The sequence below is a fragment of the Martes martes genome, assembly GCF_963455335.1.
Source record: "Martes martes genome assembly, chromosome: 3".
Lineage (NCBI taxonomy): Eukaryota > Metazoa > Chordata > Mammalia > Carnivora > Mustelidae > Martes > Martes martes.
The window spans coordinates 134,448,870-134,465,445 of NC_137890.1; the positions used below are offsets into that span (position 1 = coordinate 134,448,870).

At 41.7% G+C, this 16,576-nt stretch overlaps 1 protein-coding gene across 2 annotated transcripts in view; it reads right to left on the bottom strand.

The window, feature by feature from the left end:
* Positions 1-566: 566 nt before the first annotated feature.
* CSRNP3 (cysteine and serine rich nuclear protein 3) overlaps positions 567-16,576 on the bottom strand; it is a gene marked incomplete at both ends in the record, with an annotated part of 173,988 nt that continues 157,978 nt past the window's right edge. For both annotated transcript variants that reach the window (XM_080798426.1, XM_080798427.1), the window contains 2 exons: positions 567-1,643; positions 3,720-4,016. In XM_080798426.1, coding sequence (XP_080654552.1) covers positions 567-1,643; positions 3,720-4,016 — 1,374 coding nt within the window. The remainder of the gene's footprint in view (positions 1,644-3,719; positions 4,017-16,576) is intronic.

Below are 16,576 nucleotides of genomic sequence, written 5' to 3' on the forward strand. Positions count from 1 at the left end.
CCATGTGGGCATGCTCGGTGGTACTATGTGTCTTCAGCTGAAAAGAACATGCTGCTGTTCATTTTCATCAAAACGTGACTTCTAACTACCATAAATAAAATACACATGGAACGGTTAAATCTTTTTCTTACAATAATTACTTTTACATTAAAAAGTCACCGTCATCTTCAGATTTATCGAAAATTAGGACTCTAAATCTTACTCTTTCCCAGTCTTAGTTAACAATCTTGCACAGGCCCGATAATCCAAAACTTGGAGCTCTGATCTACACAGCTTGACAGGTTTCACACAGTTTGACAGGTAGGCAACTGCGAGATAGGCTTTTTTTAAAATTAGCATTTTTCTATCAAAACAGTCGGAAATCTTTTAAAATCCTCATAGAGACTGTATTTGTGCAATGCCACAGTCACGCAGCTAGAAAGGAGAAAACAAAATACAGTCAGGAAGATTCACCACAGTCCGGGGTTTTCTTGGTCCTCAGTTTAAACCACCACGGGGCCCAGGAAATCCAATGAAATGCAGGGCTTTCCATGAGAGAAGAGGCGGTCCTAGAAGCATTTCGGCTACTACACGGGGACCGTCTCAACCACGGGTGATTTGATGCACTCGTCGTGCAATCTGCTCTTTTCTGCCAGACTCAAAGAATTTTCCGCAGGGTGCTCTGAAAGGCGACTGTTCCCATTCAACGTGGAGACAAACCCTTCCTGGGAGGGGCCTTTCAAGTAGGAGTGGAATTCCACTTGAGGGTGGTTGGACCTGTGCTCGGGGTATAAGCTACTGCAGGGGACGCCGCTGTCACTTTCCGCAGAGGAGCAGCAGACGATGACAGAGGGGTTGGCAGCCGGGTAGTGGGAGGCGCCGTAGGCCTCCTCGGCTTGGCGGGCATAGTCCACGAACTGCTCCGGGGTCATGGTGTAAGGCACCAGCGAGAGGGTACCGCTCTTCACAGGATCTCTCTCGGAGTAGCTCTCGGAGATCTGGCTAGGCGTTCCCGGAAGGTGGCTATCGATTTGGTAATACAGAGTCGAAGAGTTGGCGTAAAAAGAAGCATTCTTCGCGTGGCTCTCGTGGACGGCTGTGCCGTCGGAGTAACAGAGGACGGAAGGCAGAGGGACGACTTCCGCATGGGGACCCAAACCTTCCACGAAGCTGCCCCCCTTCTCGTCGTCCTCGTCGTCGTCCTCCTCCTCCTCCTCTTCCTCCTCCTCCTCCTCCTCCTCCTCCTCCTCCTCCTCCTCGTCTGACTCGCTGGGCGCCAGGCTCTGCGTGCTGGAATCCGTGACCCCGCTGCAGAAGCTGCTGCCGTCCTCCTCCTCCTCCTCCTCCTCTCCTTGGCAATCTAACTCCTCGGCCGACTGCAGGTGCAGCACCGCCGCCTGGGGCTCCGTTTCGATCTCGAAATTGTCTGCGATGGAGTATTCCACGGAGTGCGCCACGGGGCCCATGGAGCTGCTGTGAGCGCTTATCTCACCGTGGCAGCCGTTCAGCGTGGGGACCTGCTGCTCCCGGTTTTTCTCCAGTTCGAGTTTCATTATTGTGTGCAAAAAGTGAGTCCGGACACGGATCGGATTAAATTCAATTCTACCTGCTGTGTTACTACATCCTTCTTTAGTGCAGCCGCAAGGGAAAGACATTCGATCCACCTTGGAAGGAAGAACACAGATTAGCCCCGTGGAACTCTCCCCGACCACGGAAAACGCCAGTACCTCTCCGCAACCCCTCTGAATCTGGGATGACTTAATCCCACTTGCGCCAGAGCAAATGACAAGCAGGCTGCAGAGAAACCAAGAGGGGAAGTGAAGACTTCAAACGTGGGAGTCAGCCGGGGCTTAAAACCTGTATTCAAATTAAAAATGAGCTCCGGTTCTAAGTGTGGAGTTTTAGTTCACTGACCCCCTTCCTGTGCTTTCTTTTTTCTCCTTTCTACCCTCCCCCCTGTCTTTTGCTCCCATGATTTCAAAGTCGCTCCTTCCCCCGGGCTCCCTTCACTTCCACTGCAGGAGGGCTCACACGCCCAATTTTAAACGACACCAACTTACTGCCCCCATCCCTGTCTGCTATGTTTAAGCTAAATTAGATGCCATTTTCCATACTGGTCAACCCCCTCTTCTTGGCTTATTATAAAATGAACCTTTTGCCTGACATGGCCAGATTGACACCCCTTGGTCTCTTGAAGCCCAGCAGTTTGTCCACACGTTGGTTTTCCTTCCATTTGTTTGGATCCCCGGTCCACGGTGCATGTATGTGTCCTGCAGGACTGGGACAGCTGTGCCCATTTATGACTCTGCTTGGTGGACCCATGCATTTATGTCCTGGCTCTCCCCTTTCTCCTCCTCACTCCAGGAGACTACAAGCTTCTTGAGGGAAAGGGATGTTCATGTCACCATACTCCAGAATTAGAGCGGCCGGGCTCCGTCAGCAGAGTGTTTGGGTTCACCAAGTGTCACGGGACTGAACTCGTCACTCAGGTGATAATAGGTGTACTTCTCAGCAATCCAAGAGCCCTCCTAAGACATTTGCTAATTGCTACCAATTCAGCTGTATGCCGATCAGAGCACAGGCACCCAGAAAGAACTGTCTCTGCTTGCAGCCTTATCCAGGCGCAGGGACCTTCCTCTGCCACAGAGGAGAAGGCACACTCCAGCCCTGTCTCCTGGTTTCAGTAAAAAGTAGGGGCAGAGGGCAGAGCCAGAATCTATAGCTGCTTTCTGACTCATTAATCCCTTTTCTATTAATCCACTTTAAGCAACTGTTTAACGGATGAGAACTATCCTCTTTTTTGGCCTGCCTGAGTGGCTGACTTTATAAAAAAAAAGGCATGTTTCCTCATAAAATAATGACACTTCACTAATCTTAGAGCATAAATCATGTAGATGAATGGGGACTTGAAGATCATCTAGCCCAAGGGTTGGTAAACTCTTCCTTTCTTTCTTTTTCCTTTTTTTTTTTTTTTTTTTGGTTTTGTTTTATTTTGTTTTGGGTAAAGGGCCAGAAAAGAAATATTTTCGTCTTTGTTGGCCCTACAGTGTCCCTGGCAACTACTCATTGCTGCCGTAACATCATGACAGCAGCCACGGATGACACCAAAACAGACAAACAAAGAGACGCAAAATGACTGGGCTTCACTAAAATGTTATTTACAGGGACAGGTGGCAGGCCAGATTTGTCCTGTGAACCACAGTTTGCCAACCGCCGATCCAGTCCAGCCCTTTCATTTCTGAGATAAGGAAACTGAGCCCAGAAAGCTTACCTGACTTGCCAATTTCACACAGCTGGCAGAAAGCAGAGCCAGGAGTAGAATTCCATTTTCTTAAGGCCCAGTCCTGTCACTTTCGCACCCGTGCGTGCCACCTCTAAACTGTCGTCATTTCATACACCATAGATGGATCAGAAAACACGAACTCCCATGTCAGAGATGTGACGATCTCTCTGAGTGCTTGTAAAAACCCACAACAAGCTGGTACAATACACGAATCCAAGAGGACGGGATTCTGATGGATTAAGCTACAGCTAGGGCTGCCTCTCCCACATATCATACATGTATCAGCGTATTATGTACACCCAGAAACGTCCCTGACTTAATCTCTCTCTCTTCTTGAACCATAGGTCTTCTTTCTGTAGGGGAGAAACTTCTCTCTCTTCCACATTGCGGGGGGAGGTGCGGGGGGTGGTGGTATATGAGGTCTCCTCTTTGGAGTCCTTGAAACCCAGATCCTTACCTGACACTTAATGCCTGCGAGGCTGCAGGTACATGTTTCTGGATCACAGAACACTCGGCAGTCGCAGCCACAGTCCTCTCTCGACAGGCGGATGGCGCGCAGCTCATGCTTTTCTTCCACATCAATCTTTTTCACCCCCGAGGCCCGCAGCAGTGCTCTCCTTTTCTTCGTCGGCAGGGGTTGTAGAAAGAAGTACTCGTCTACCTCTGTGTTGTCTAAATCAATATCGTCATCCGAAATGTCATCCACGGTAAGAGTGCTAGCTTCCTCAGATTCCACTGTGCCATTCTTGGTCATCTAGAAACATGAAGCAGCAAACAGACTGAGCATCGGCAGGGTCTCAAATCCCTACTTTGACACTTAAAACTATTATAAAACATCATGTCCCATGATCCGGAGTGTTGGTGGGTCCTATTATTTCAATTTATTTTTCTCTTTGGAGAAGTCGCAGGAAAGAAAAAGGGAGGCATCAAAATGATAGGCTTTTACATTCACTGGTAACTGAAGACTTAATTGGAACTCTTAACCCCCTAATGTAAGGAGTTAGAGTTTTTAGCCAGTGCGATGCAAAAAAGGCCAACGGTGACACATGCTCATCAGTGAAAGCTATCTTTAGACTCAGTTCGTGATGGGCAGCTCTGATGGTGGAATAAATGTGTCCTTGTTCAGAGGTGACAGCATCTTAGCAGAAGCCACTGCCGCGTAAATCAGCAAACATGTCCTTGAAATAACCATTCCGTCTTTTGGGACGCCGGCAAAACCATGAACTAGGAAATAACATCGTGCTGCACTGTGCTGTTGGGACTACAAACATGGTTACCCTACAGAACATTCCAAGAATGAGGGCTGGATATGAAGTAATCAGTTAGGTCAGTGTGCTGTCAGAAAGACGGGGAACAGAGGGCAGCGCCGGCAGGCTCTCGCCAATGGGCAGCCAAACAATAAACCCAGCCCTCAGAGGACTCCACCTGAACCTGTGCCCTAAACAATAGCGTCGGCATCATAGCTCCTGTGGACAGCTACGTCTCATCTACTTACGACTATGTGCTTCTATTTATATCTCTTTCTAAATTAATTTCATCCATCAGTAAACCCTGAGTCAGTAGCTCACTTCTTACTGTTACACCAGCACATACTATGTTTCCTTCATAGAAGAGCACTGAGAGGTGTTTTCTCTGAGTGTGAGCGAGGAACCCATACTGAGAAGCAGCACAGGAATAAATGTAGAAACTCCGTAAGGGCTTGCTCTAAATATAGACGCCGTTTTAATTCTTTAATTTGTAAAGTTGTTACTTCATAAACTTCATTAGTTATAATTATTACCATGCTATTTTAAAAAAATTATTTATTTGATAGAGAGAGAAAGAGAGCCGGGTGGGGGGAAAGTGGGGGGGGTGGAGGCAAAGGGAGAAGCAGACTCCCCGCTGAGCAGGGATCCCAATGTGGGGCTCGATCCCAGGACCCGGAGATACGACCTGAGCTGAAGGCAGACGCTTAACCAGTAGAGCCACCCAGGCACCCCCGTGCTATTTTTTCATCTTAATAACAGTTCAGTGTCTACACAATTAAAATACTCAGACATCAGACTTCATTCTTTGATCTTCATAGAAGAAAGTCCAACATTTAGATAAAAATATTTATTATTGACCAAAAACCTCAAACGGAAAACTCTGAATACACTGGAAAACAAACAGAAGACTGGTCTTCACTTTCAAGAAGAGGAAACAATACATTAGGAACTGTACATTAAAGTGTATTACAGAGGGCCTCTGAACCGCATTTTCAAGAGCCACTAAATTATATTTTTTTAATAATTCAGAGCTTAAGTCTGTGTTCTTGCAACAATGGGCATTCCCCATTATGGGGATTTGCTTCTCAGTGGGATCTGCGATGCATTTCCTTTGTTGGCATTTCTTTATGCCGTATTGGCTAACCTGTTTCCATGTTTCTGTGATGTCCACTACTAGGATGTTACTTTGATTGATTGCTGTTATCATTTTTGTTCATTCTCATTTGCTCATAGAAGCATAAGCATCTTTCTATCTGTGAATATCTGATTTTCTAGGAAATTCAGGTGTGTAATTACCTAGCACATACTCAATCCTCTGTGGTAGGTAAAGCTGCATTAACAAATAGGAAGCATTGCCTTTCCCGCCTTGTCACCTTTGTGGCATTTAGATTTGTTTTCATTAATTCTTGGCCTGTCTATGTGAGCTGTGTCAAGGTCTGACTCCATAGCTCACACAGAACAGCCAGGACTTGGAGACCATGGTTCATTTTTAATATTTTTTTCCTGCTTAATCTCCGTGTTCTATATTTATGCTCCCTCGAGCAACCGGTAACATCACAAAACAAAGAAAACCCCTCCATTTTATATCAACAGGGCTTGATTTAAAAAAAATAAAAATAAAAGGCTACTCACATATTAGTGAAAATTGTTAGGGGAATATGAATTACCAATTGGCATCTAAAAACTTTAAAAAAAGCTACCTCAAATAAATTAGAGATGATGCTTATTCCAAATATAAGTGCTCTTAGAAATACAATCTGCGCCTCTTACTCCCACATATTTAAATTACGATAAACAATTTCATTTCAAGATAAAAATTCAATTAAGAATCTAAAAACTCTTCACACAGAGCTCCATACTGTTTTCATTCTTGTTTCAGGAACCTGCCGGGGGCCTAATCTAGATTGCAAAATCTCACGTTAACACTGAGATGATCTTGGGGTACCAGGGTGGCTCAGTGGGTTAAGCCTCTGCCTTCAGCTCAGGTCATGATCCCAGGGTCCTGGGATCGAGCCCCACATCGGGCTCTCCACTAGGCAGGGAGCCTGCTTTCCCCTCTCTCTCTGCCTGCCTCTCTGCCTACTTGTGATCTCTGTCTGTCAAATAAATAAATAAAATCTTTAAAATTTAAAAAAAAAAAACATTGAGGTGATCTGGCAAGGTTTCCTCCTCACCTCCCCACTAACATTTTTGCCATATTTTTAAAAGTTTTATTTATTTATTTTATTTGAGGAAGAGTGCAAGCAGGGGGAGGGGCAGAGGGAGAGAGAGAATCCCAAGCAGACTCCCTGCTGAGGGCCATGCCCCATGTGGGGCTCGATCTCAGGACGCTGAGATCACGACCCAAGCCAAAATCAAGAGTCAGATGCTTAACCGACAAGCCACCTAGGCACCCCTCATCTCTGCCATTTCTTTCTTTCTTTCTTTCTTTTAAGATTTTATTTATTTATTTGACAGACAGAGATCACAAGTAGGCAGAGAGGCAGGCAGAGAGAGAGGGGGGAGGAAGCAGGCTCCCCGCTGAGCAGAGAGCCAGATGCGGGGCTTGATGCCAGGACCCTGGGATCATGACCCGAGCCGAAGGCAGAGGCTTTAACCCACTGAGCCACCCAGGCACCCCATCTCTGCCATTTCTAATGAAGACTGGAAATATTTGAGTTCATCCTAGTCAGTTGCCTTTTCTCCCCTTCCTCACAGTTTCTGGTGCGGGAGCCATTGAGAAAGACTCTTTACCTCCCCAACCCCTCCTGCAGTCTGTGCCCATTTGTTCCTTTAAAACCCAGGCCAAACCTACTAACTTTAAATGCTATTTAAAATTGGTGCTTTACCTAGATTATTTTCAAAAGCATCTTCTCATATCAGGGCAATAGGGAAAACAGTTAGTGAGCTCCCTATTTGGGGGCATAACTCATGTCCATCATGCCCTCAAGATCTGGTGCAAAGAAGCCAGAAAGTCTTCAAGACTGCCTCACCTGCTTCTCCTGACTTCTCTACTCTACTACCCATCTTCACAAGAAATTCATTTTGTACATTTCTTTCTCTCTCCACCAATTTTATTGAAACTTGATTGACATAGGATGTTTTGTAAGCTTAAGTTGTATGTGTTGATTTAATACGCTTATATACTGCATAATGATTACCACTGTAGCATTAGCTGTAGCTGCCATCGTATCACGTAATGACCACTTCTTTTTTGTGATGGCACCATTTCAGATGCACTCTCTTGGCAACTTTCAAGTGTGTAACACAGTATTGTAAGCCACAGTCACCATGCTGTACATGAGCTCTCCAGAACGTATTCATCTTATAACTGGAAGTTTATAGCCTTTGACCAACATCTCCCCATTTCCCTTACTTTCCTGGCAACCACTATTCTACTCTCTATTTCTAGGAGTTCTGCTTTTTTAGGTTACACATATCAGTGCTATTAGACTGCATTTGTCTTTCTCTGTCTGCTACTTCACTTAGCACAATGCCTTCAAGGTCCATCCGTTTGTCGCAAATGGCAGGATATCTCAAGGCTGGATAAGATTCCATAAGATGCATATATAACATTTATCTCTCTGTCAACATGAGTGCTACCTTTAATGTCTTTTCTCTATCTCAAAATAGATTCATTGAATTTTCAGGCTTTAGTTCATCAGATGCACCTTCCTTATTTTATATAGTAACGAGACCCAGATTAATTGTGCGACCTCTCCAAAACATGCTTTAGTACCTGATTCCCTGACCGCTATTTAATACGCTTTCTTTTCCCTGTACTTCCAGGTTCCTAGTTTCTGATGGTAGACAAGGCAGTGCTAGAACTCGTACATGGAATTAAACACAATATATCCAAAAACCTATCCTGTTTATAAAAAAAAAAATGCATACAGATTAACAAGCACATTCAAAGGAATGCTCTTTTTTGAGATAGATACCTTAGAAGACAGTCTGGGATGTGGACCATTATTAGTTCAGTAACTCTTCCCCCAAAGTAATGTTGGGAATAAGAGCTAAAAAAAAAAAAAAAAAAAAAAAAAAAACTTGCCAAAATGTGGTTTAATTACACTGTGGTTAACTACCAAATAATGCTTGTCCTCAAACCTGCTTTTGGTTTTGTGTGCATGTGTGTGTAAAAGGAGAGAGAGAGAGCTTGGAGCTGAGGATGAAAGGGAGGTGGGAGAGAGATGGGATGAGAGCAATGATATTAATAAGAGCAGTTTTTGACTCTGCGTGCCTGGTGTTGCTCCAAGCACTTTACCTGCACGAACTCATTTAGCATCACAAAAATCTCATTAGGTAGATATTATTGTACTCATTTAGCTGATGAGGAAACTGAGGCGCAGGGTGCTAAATAACTTGTCCAAGGTCACAAGAAATAGGGTGGGCAGCAAGTCACAAACTTAGATATTTGACTCCACAGCTTGTGCTCTTAATTGCCACGATATTACATCTATACACTTACATATAATATACACTATATATATACACTTATATATATACTTTTATATATTAAAGTATATTGAATAGTCTTTGTGCTTACTTAGTGTGTAAGCATTAGCTATGTCAGAGTACAAGATGCAGGTGTTGATCTCAATGGGTTGGAGGAAAGAGATGAGGAATCTAGTAATTTTAATCCAGTTCATAGGAATTTTCTAGCTGAGAGTGAACACAGGGCACCTAGTGGGGGGCTGGTGGTGGGGTGAGAAGGGAAGACTTCCACATCTAAGCTTGACTTTGAAGACGGAGTAGTAGTGAGGTGACCAACTGGAGGCAGAAGGCATTCCACACTGAGCAAGAATATAGTTTCAAAGGTCTGAGATGGAACAAAGCATGGTGTTTTTAATGGCCTACTATTCAGATGACTGGATTTGCACAGGACCACTTCCTGTCTTGGTCCATAAGCAAAGGACAAAAAGTAAATAAATTATAGGCCTCTAGAGAGTAGCTCCTCTGTTCCCCTGCTTTAGTCACTTTAGAGGTGATAAGTAATGACCTAACTCATGGTTTGATTTTTGGTCTTTAGATTTATCCTACAAGTGTGTGCATTTATTTATATATATTAGAAGGATATCAAGGTTAAAGACTCCAGAGTGTGTGTGTGTGTATGTACTTGCTTTGTTCCAGAATGATAATTAAGATAAGACTTAGTTCTTGAGTCACTATATAAACTTGCCCAGACTCATTCTATAATTGAAAGGACTATAACTTTCTTTACATAGAATCCAAACATCTTAATTTTGTAAATCTATTTGATTTGTACCAAAAAGTATGAACAAATATTTCATAAGCCCAAAAGAGTAAAACCTTTGCCCAGCTAAATACACGTGAAGGATGGGATACATTACTGTCAGGAGCAGTGGAATGATTCTCAGACTGCTTTAGATCAAGTACAAAACAAAAGGGACTCAAATTTGAAAGTCAGCATTCACTCCCCTCTTTTTTTTTTTTTTTTCCCATGTTATGTAGAGTGAATTCCACCATAAATTCCAATGAAATGAAATTTTGGATGAATTAATTACTTGAAAGACCTATTTCATTGCAAAGTGATTATGGAGAGGGAAACACTACTGAAAACGTGGATTGACTAAAATGCTAAAAACAAAACAAAAAAAAAAACCCACAAAAATAAAAGTACTCCTTTTCAGCAGTTAAAAGGTATTCTTAGTAATAAAGTCTCCTGGTCATTAAAGAGTTATTAGCACATGTAAAAAAGATAGTGGAAAGAAATAAGAATGTGAAAATAGTTCAATTCCACAAACACTGATTACTGCCTATTACAGTGATGATAATGATGTTGAGAATGACCCAAGCTACCATATACTGAAAACCAGTAACTAGGCTCTATGCTTTATATAAATTATTTCATCTAATTTGTACAACAATCTTATGAAAATTTTTTTTTAATAGTTGAGAAAACAGGAGCCTTGAGAAGATAATTTGCCAAAGTCTCGCTAGTGATTGTATTGAGAATCAAACTCAGGTCTATTTGACCTCAGAGCTAAAGTCAGGCTCTTGAGAGCAGTTTAGGGTAAGAATTCTTAGGGGAACAGTAGAACTCTATACAGAAGGAAAAAAAGGTTATGGCTGCGGCCACATTCCAAGCACTGATCCCAGTGCTATGGTGTAGCAGACAAAAGAGCAGTATAAGTGTCCTTAGACTTAGCTCATTCAGAAATGAAAAATATGATTGAGACACAGAGGAGTAGAGCTCAGAACAGAAGACAAGAGGAAGCAAGCTGAAGATTAATGACATTTCTCTGGGCACCCATTTTGTGAGCATGTGATGGTGGACTTTCTAATGGAGATGGCAGCAGAAGAAGCTGGTCCAAGTGATAGCTACTACTGTTGAACTTTCCCAGCTAACTTCCAACTCATGTTCCCTGGCCTGCAATTAATTAGCCCAGTATGCTGTCTAATTTTGTAATAATATAATATTTTTGGTGATTAGCTTCACGTATATTTCCCCCAACATAATGTGCATGCATTGAGAACAGAGACTAAGTATGATACTGTATCCCCAGTCCTTTGTTAACTGCAGTCTGACAGTAATTGATTAATACATATTTTTGAACAAATGAGTGAGTGAATGAAAGCATGCATGCTTAATCACTATACTGTCGCCATTGTACCAAGTGTCAGAATTTACAGATCTATGACAGTTCTGGCATCTAAAGGGCTTCCAGCTTGGTGGAGATAACTATGCAATAAATGTGATATAGTGTGGGAAGAGCAACGAAATATGTATGCAAGTTATAGAAGCAGCAGGGAGGAGGAAACGACAGACAAGTGAAATGGAAGGCTAGAGACAAAGACAGGAAGAAGAGTTATTTAGTTCCTCTTCTGATTCCACAGGCTCTATCACCGAGAAAACCTTCAAACCAGAAATGCGAGAAAAGATATGTTAGTAAGGATTTAACATATAAAAAAGAGGTGGGGAGGAGCGCCTGGGTGGCTCAGTGGGTTAAAACCTCTGCCTTCGGCCCAGGTCATGATCCCAGGATCCTGGGATAGAGCCCTGCATCCGGCTCTCTGCTCAGCAGGGAGCTGCTTCCCCGTCTCTCTCTCTCTGCCTGCTTCTCTGCCTACTTGTGATCTCTGTCTGTCAAATAAATAAATAAAATCTTTAAAAAAAAAAAAAAAAGAAGTGGGAAGACAGTGAGATAGTTCTTGGCTGTTTTCTGTAAGAATCCCCAGGTCCAGGCCATTCATGCTCTCGAGCAATGAAAAAGCTTGAAGCTATGGTTGGTCAGTCTAATATGTGTGAGGTGCTATGGGGAAAGGAATCAAAAGATGATCAAAATGGAGTGAATGGGACACCTGAGTGGCTTAGTCGGTTGGGCGTCTGTGTTCAGCTCGGGTCATGATCCCAGAGTCCTGGGATCGGGCCCCATGTTGGGCTCCCTGCTCAGCAGGAAGCCTGCTTCTCCCTCTCCCACTCCCCCTGCTTGTGTTCCCTCTCTTGCTCTCGAGAGTCAAATAAATAAATAAAATCTTTAAAAAACGTTTTAAAAAAATGGGAGTGAATTGTTTAAAAAGAAAAACTAATTCTAGGTAATACTCTAGAGTTATTTAAACAGATGGTCTCTGTACATTTGAAGAAAGAGAGCAGTGACCACTGGAGTTATGTCTGAGTTCACTAAAGCGAGAATGTCCATTTGTCAAGTTAAGCTCCATGCAGAACCTCAAACTATACAATAAACGAAAGCAGGAATAAGATATAGAGCCCTGACCTCATGGAACATAACTAGAAAACCACTGATCTAATCCTGTGATGCTCGGGCAAAATTTTTCATGCTCTTTACATAAAAGGGGAAAATGCCAACTGATTAGTAAGTATGGTTGGATACTTGAATGTTTAGTTATTTGAAGAGTTGAAAATGTCTTTAATAACAGGGAATAACAGAAATGCTCAGTTCTTTCTCACCACTGGTGAGACTGGGAAGCAGGGTGTGGCACATACACCAACAAGTCTCATCGGAGGTCATGGAGGGATGATGAAGGGGAGAGTCCTCTTTTCCTCTTGAGGATCACTGCTCTGAGAGGATACCCTGAACTTGACCCCATCTTGTTAAATATAATTTTTAATCTTGGATGAAGACTAAGGGGTGGGCTTATCATACTTGAGGATGACAAGATCAGGTTTATTCAAATTAAAGAACAGATTTTATTGATCACTCTGTGTGTCCTGTCCAGCACTAAACAGGATTCTTGCCTGGAGATGTATAAAGATTTAAGGTATGTGATGAGGCTGACCCAATTTACCTGGACTATGTTTGTTTGCTTGCTTTTTTTTTTTTTTTTAAGATTTTATTTATTTATTTGACAGAGAGAGAGATTGCAAGTAAGCAGAGAGGCAGGCAGACAGAAAGGGAAGCAGGCTCCCTGCCAAGCAGAGAGCCTGACACGGGACTCGATCCCAGGACTCTGGAATCATGACCTGAACCGAAGGCAGAGGCTTAATCCACTGAGCCACCCAGGTACCCCTGTTTGCTTGCTTTTTGTTGTTGCCCTTTTACTTACTTTTACTTAGTTAATGTGAACACACAAAATGATCAAGGTCTAAAAAGCTACTGCTTCTTTAGTGTATACTCAGGGATAGAGCATCCACAACCTGGGAGGGGATAATGTAACACATTCCTATATACTGGAAAGGTCCCATCTGGAGTACAATGTCCAGATCAAATACCACATTTTGAGGTAGACATCAACAAACAGCACTATATCCAGGGGAATGTAACGGGAGTGAAAAATGTCAGAAAACCATGCCTTAGGAGGATGAATGGGAAGAACTGAGGATGTCTAATCCTACGGAAAGAAACATATGGTGCCCACATAACCCACTTGTCAAATATTGGCATAGCCATCACCATTGCTTTCAAACACTTGGGAGTTTGGAGAACAGGGGCAGGTCTCATTCTGTGTGCCTAGAGGGCAGAATTAGGGTCAAAAGATAGAAATAGATGGCAACATTCTGGTCAATGTAAAGAAGAAATTTCTAACAATTAGAGCTGGCTAAATAGAATTGGCTCTCTCAAAAGCAATGTGCTCTGGGTCATCAAAGATGTGCAGTAAATGGCTTTGTATTAGACATGGTTTTATGCTTTGAGTTGGATAGACAATCTAGTCCCTAATTCTCTGGCAAAATAAAGAAAAATATTCATATTCCTTTACTATTCTGTCAAATCTTATAGTATCACTCTCTGTTCATTAGCTGTTAATTGCAGATGGCAAATTGGAACCAATTTAATTATACCCTCCAAGAACCAGGCAGATTTGCTTGTTTTGTCAACCTGTAAGAATTTTAACAACCTGAATTTATAATGTGTCTGTGGCTTGCATACCACCACCAAAGTCACCAGAAAGGATGATAATATCAACATATAAGACATATAAACTTTCCTATATTCTGTTATCTTCCCTCTGGTTTAGACCAGCACTGCTTCTTTTATTGGTGGTTGTTAAGCCAAATGAATCCAACAATGTGCCGGTAAATATTTAACAATGGTGTCTCTGGAAAAAAAAAAAAAAAAAAAAAAAGGAAGTTCTAATCTGTTGTTTGTCAAGTTCCATGGTGTAAATAGTTTCATCATGGCTGATTTCAAGCTACCATTGAGAAGATACATGCGCAATATACCTTAGTGAGCAACTTTTATAAGTTGATGCACTCTCTAGTTTAATCAGGAGAATCAGTTCAGTCAACTTCTCTGAAACCAGAGGATCAAAGTATATTGTATAGGAAGAATGTAAATATTTGGTTACACATGTTTAATTGTTCCATTACAATTAAAATACCAGCAGTATTTTGAAAGAACATATTCTTAACTGTATTGCATTTGCCCTAGGGCTAAAGCACAGTGTCTTAGTCTCCATCGCTATAGTTAGGTGTCTTTTTTCTATGCTTGTCAAAATGGGTTGTGCAGATGTCATGACACGTATTTGGCAAATGTCAAAATTTTTCATTTGGCTTTGGAGCAGGACTCCATTTAGGGATACTTTCCAGAAGCACTTGCACTCGCCATCCTTTTGAGCAATCTCTCCAGAGTCTAACAGAAAAGTTCTGTAGGGATAAATGGGTTTAAAAAAATACCATGACCCCCAGACTCTGACCCATCTAATAAAGAACTATAGTGTGGCAAAATAGTTAAAAGACACATTCCAAAAGTTTGGAAACTATAGATTTGAGATAACAGCCTGTGTCATCCATCTCTCACAAACCCTCAATCCTTTATCTCTTCTAGAGCATTTGGGATCGTCACCTAGAGGTTAGTAAATTACAAGACTGTTGAAGGGATATAAGGAACAGGGCTGGAGGTGAAGGTGGAGACTTACGTCCCATGGGTGAGTCACTAAGTGAATAAAGCATGACCATAAACATAAGATTTCAGGCGAAGAAAATTTAGATAGAGATTTTTTTAAAAGGTTGATTATTAAAGGAAGAGTTACCACCTGGCAACTCTTGTTTTATGAGGACAGAGAGCAAACAACCAAGCATCACTCAGAAACACATTCATGACTGAAAAATTGGGAAAACTATATAACTCTTGGAAGTGATTGTAAATGGTGCCAGAGTGGAGACAGACCCTTGATCTCAGAAAGAAGAAAAAGAACAATCAAGGTTGAAAAAACGTTGAGACGGAGAGCCAGTCAAAGCTGTGAAAGCTAAATGAAATTTCCTAGAACAAGGTAGTAGAAGCCAGTGAGATATAACCCAGAGGCAACTGAAATGCCAAGGCTCTTCTGAACATAAATGGCTGCCTAATGCGTTTTACAGATATATGTGAAATGGGAATAAAGGCTAATGTAATTGTTCAACAATGTGGTGCAGATGATGAAATCTAAGTACTTAATTTGGAAAAGAGTATAGTATTAAGATGACTGCCTTGATTACTGTGAAGAGTATGACATGTTTGAATGGGCTTGACAGGGAAAACGGACTATTCTCTGTAATTCAGAAATCTAAAGCTAGCTATTTCTTCTAGGAACAAGCATTTTATTCATTTAGCTTTCTCTATTGATTGTTTTTTTTTTTTTTTGACAAAGTTTGGAACACCAACACCACCAACAAAAAAAAACACACCTGAACCCCCAAATAGAATTGGACTTCTTCTACACATCTAATTGTATATACTACTTTCCAATGTGTCTAACTCATAATTTGATTAAGAGACAGATTACTCAATAAAAAGCAATTTTACAATGAGAAACTAATTCCTATTCTTTTTTGTTTCCAAAACATTTATCATAAGGGAACATCAAGAAGAGGGTAGTGTATGTTTCTGTTTACTAATCTTTCACTAGGAAGGCCCCATCAGAAAGGGTGCCATTGCATAAGTGAGTTCTCTATTTGGAACCTAGAGAAACACCCTGGAATGACTTGGAGATGCAGTGGAAAGAGAAACTTCTAGGCTGCTTGTTCTCAAATAAGGAAAAAGGAAACTACTAAGTTCCATGTCCAATGAGTTTCCTGTGGTGTTGTATATGATATCCATGGGGAGGGCTCTGGAAAGTGTCTTAACTGATGCTACCTTCTCTCTTCTTACTCAATAGATAGTTCACTGCCACTCACAGAGGACCTCCTCCAGTCAAAGCCAAAATGAAGTTTGTAACACTCCTTGTTTCCTCTTTTGACCCCTGTCTGTGCCAGCGACCCTCCTAAGGCCCCACTCAAAATAATGGAATCAATCTAACAACATTTATTTTATTACTTACTCCAGAGATATTAATATTTCAAGACAAATGTTACATTAAAAGTGAAATTTCAAGTATCCGAGTGATTATTTTTGGATAGCTAATGTTTTTGGATAGCTAATTTCAGATTTTTGGATAGCTAAACCTTAGACAAGTATAGCCAATGATATTTTAAAAATCATAAAAGTTAATATACTAGAGGAATTATAATTAAAATATACAACTGTTTCTTCACTCGGTCGTCTCAGATTTTTTTTAGCAAACTGGTCCACATTGCTATGATTCTTTAATTAGGTTCATGTGACATATTTCTGAGTTTCTAAATATTTTCAGTACAGAGAGGCTAAGATCAGATCACCTTAGAATCCCATTATGTTTTTGCTTGGTATTCATT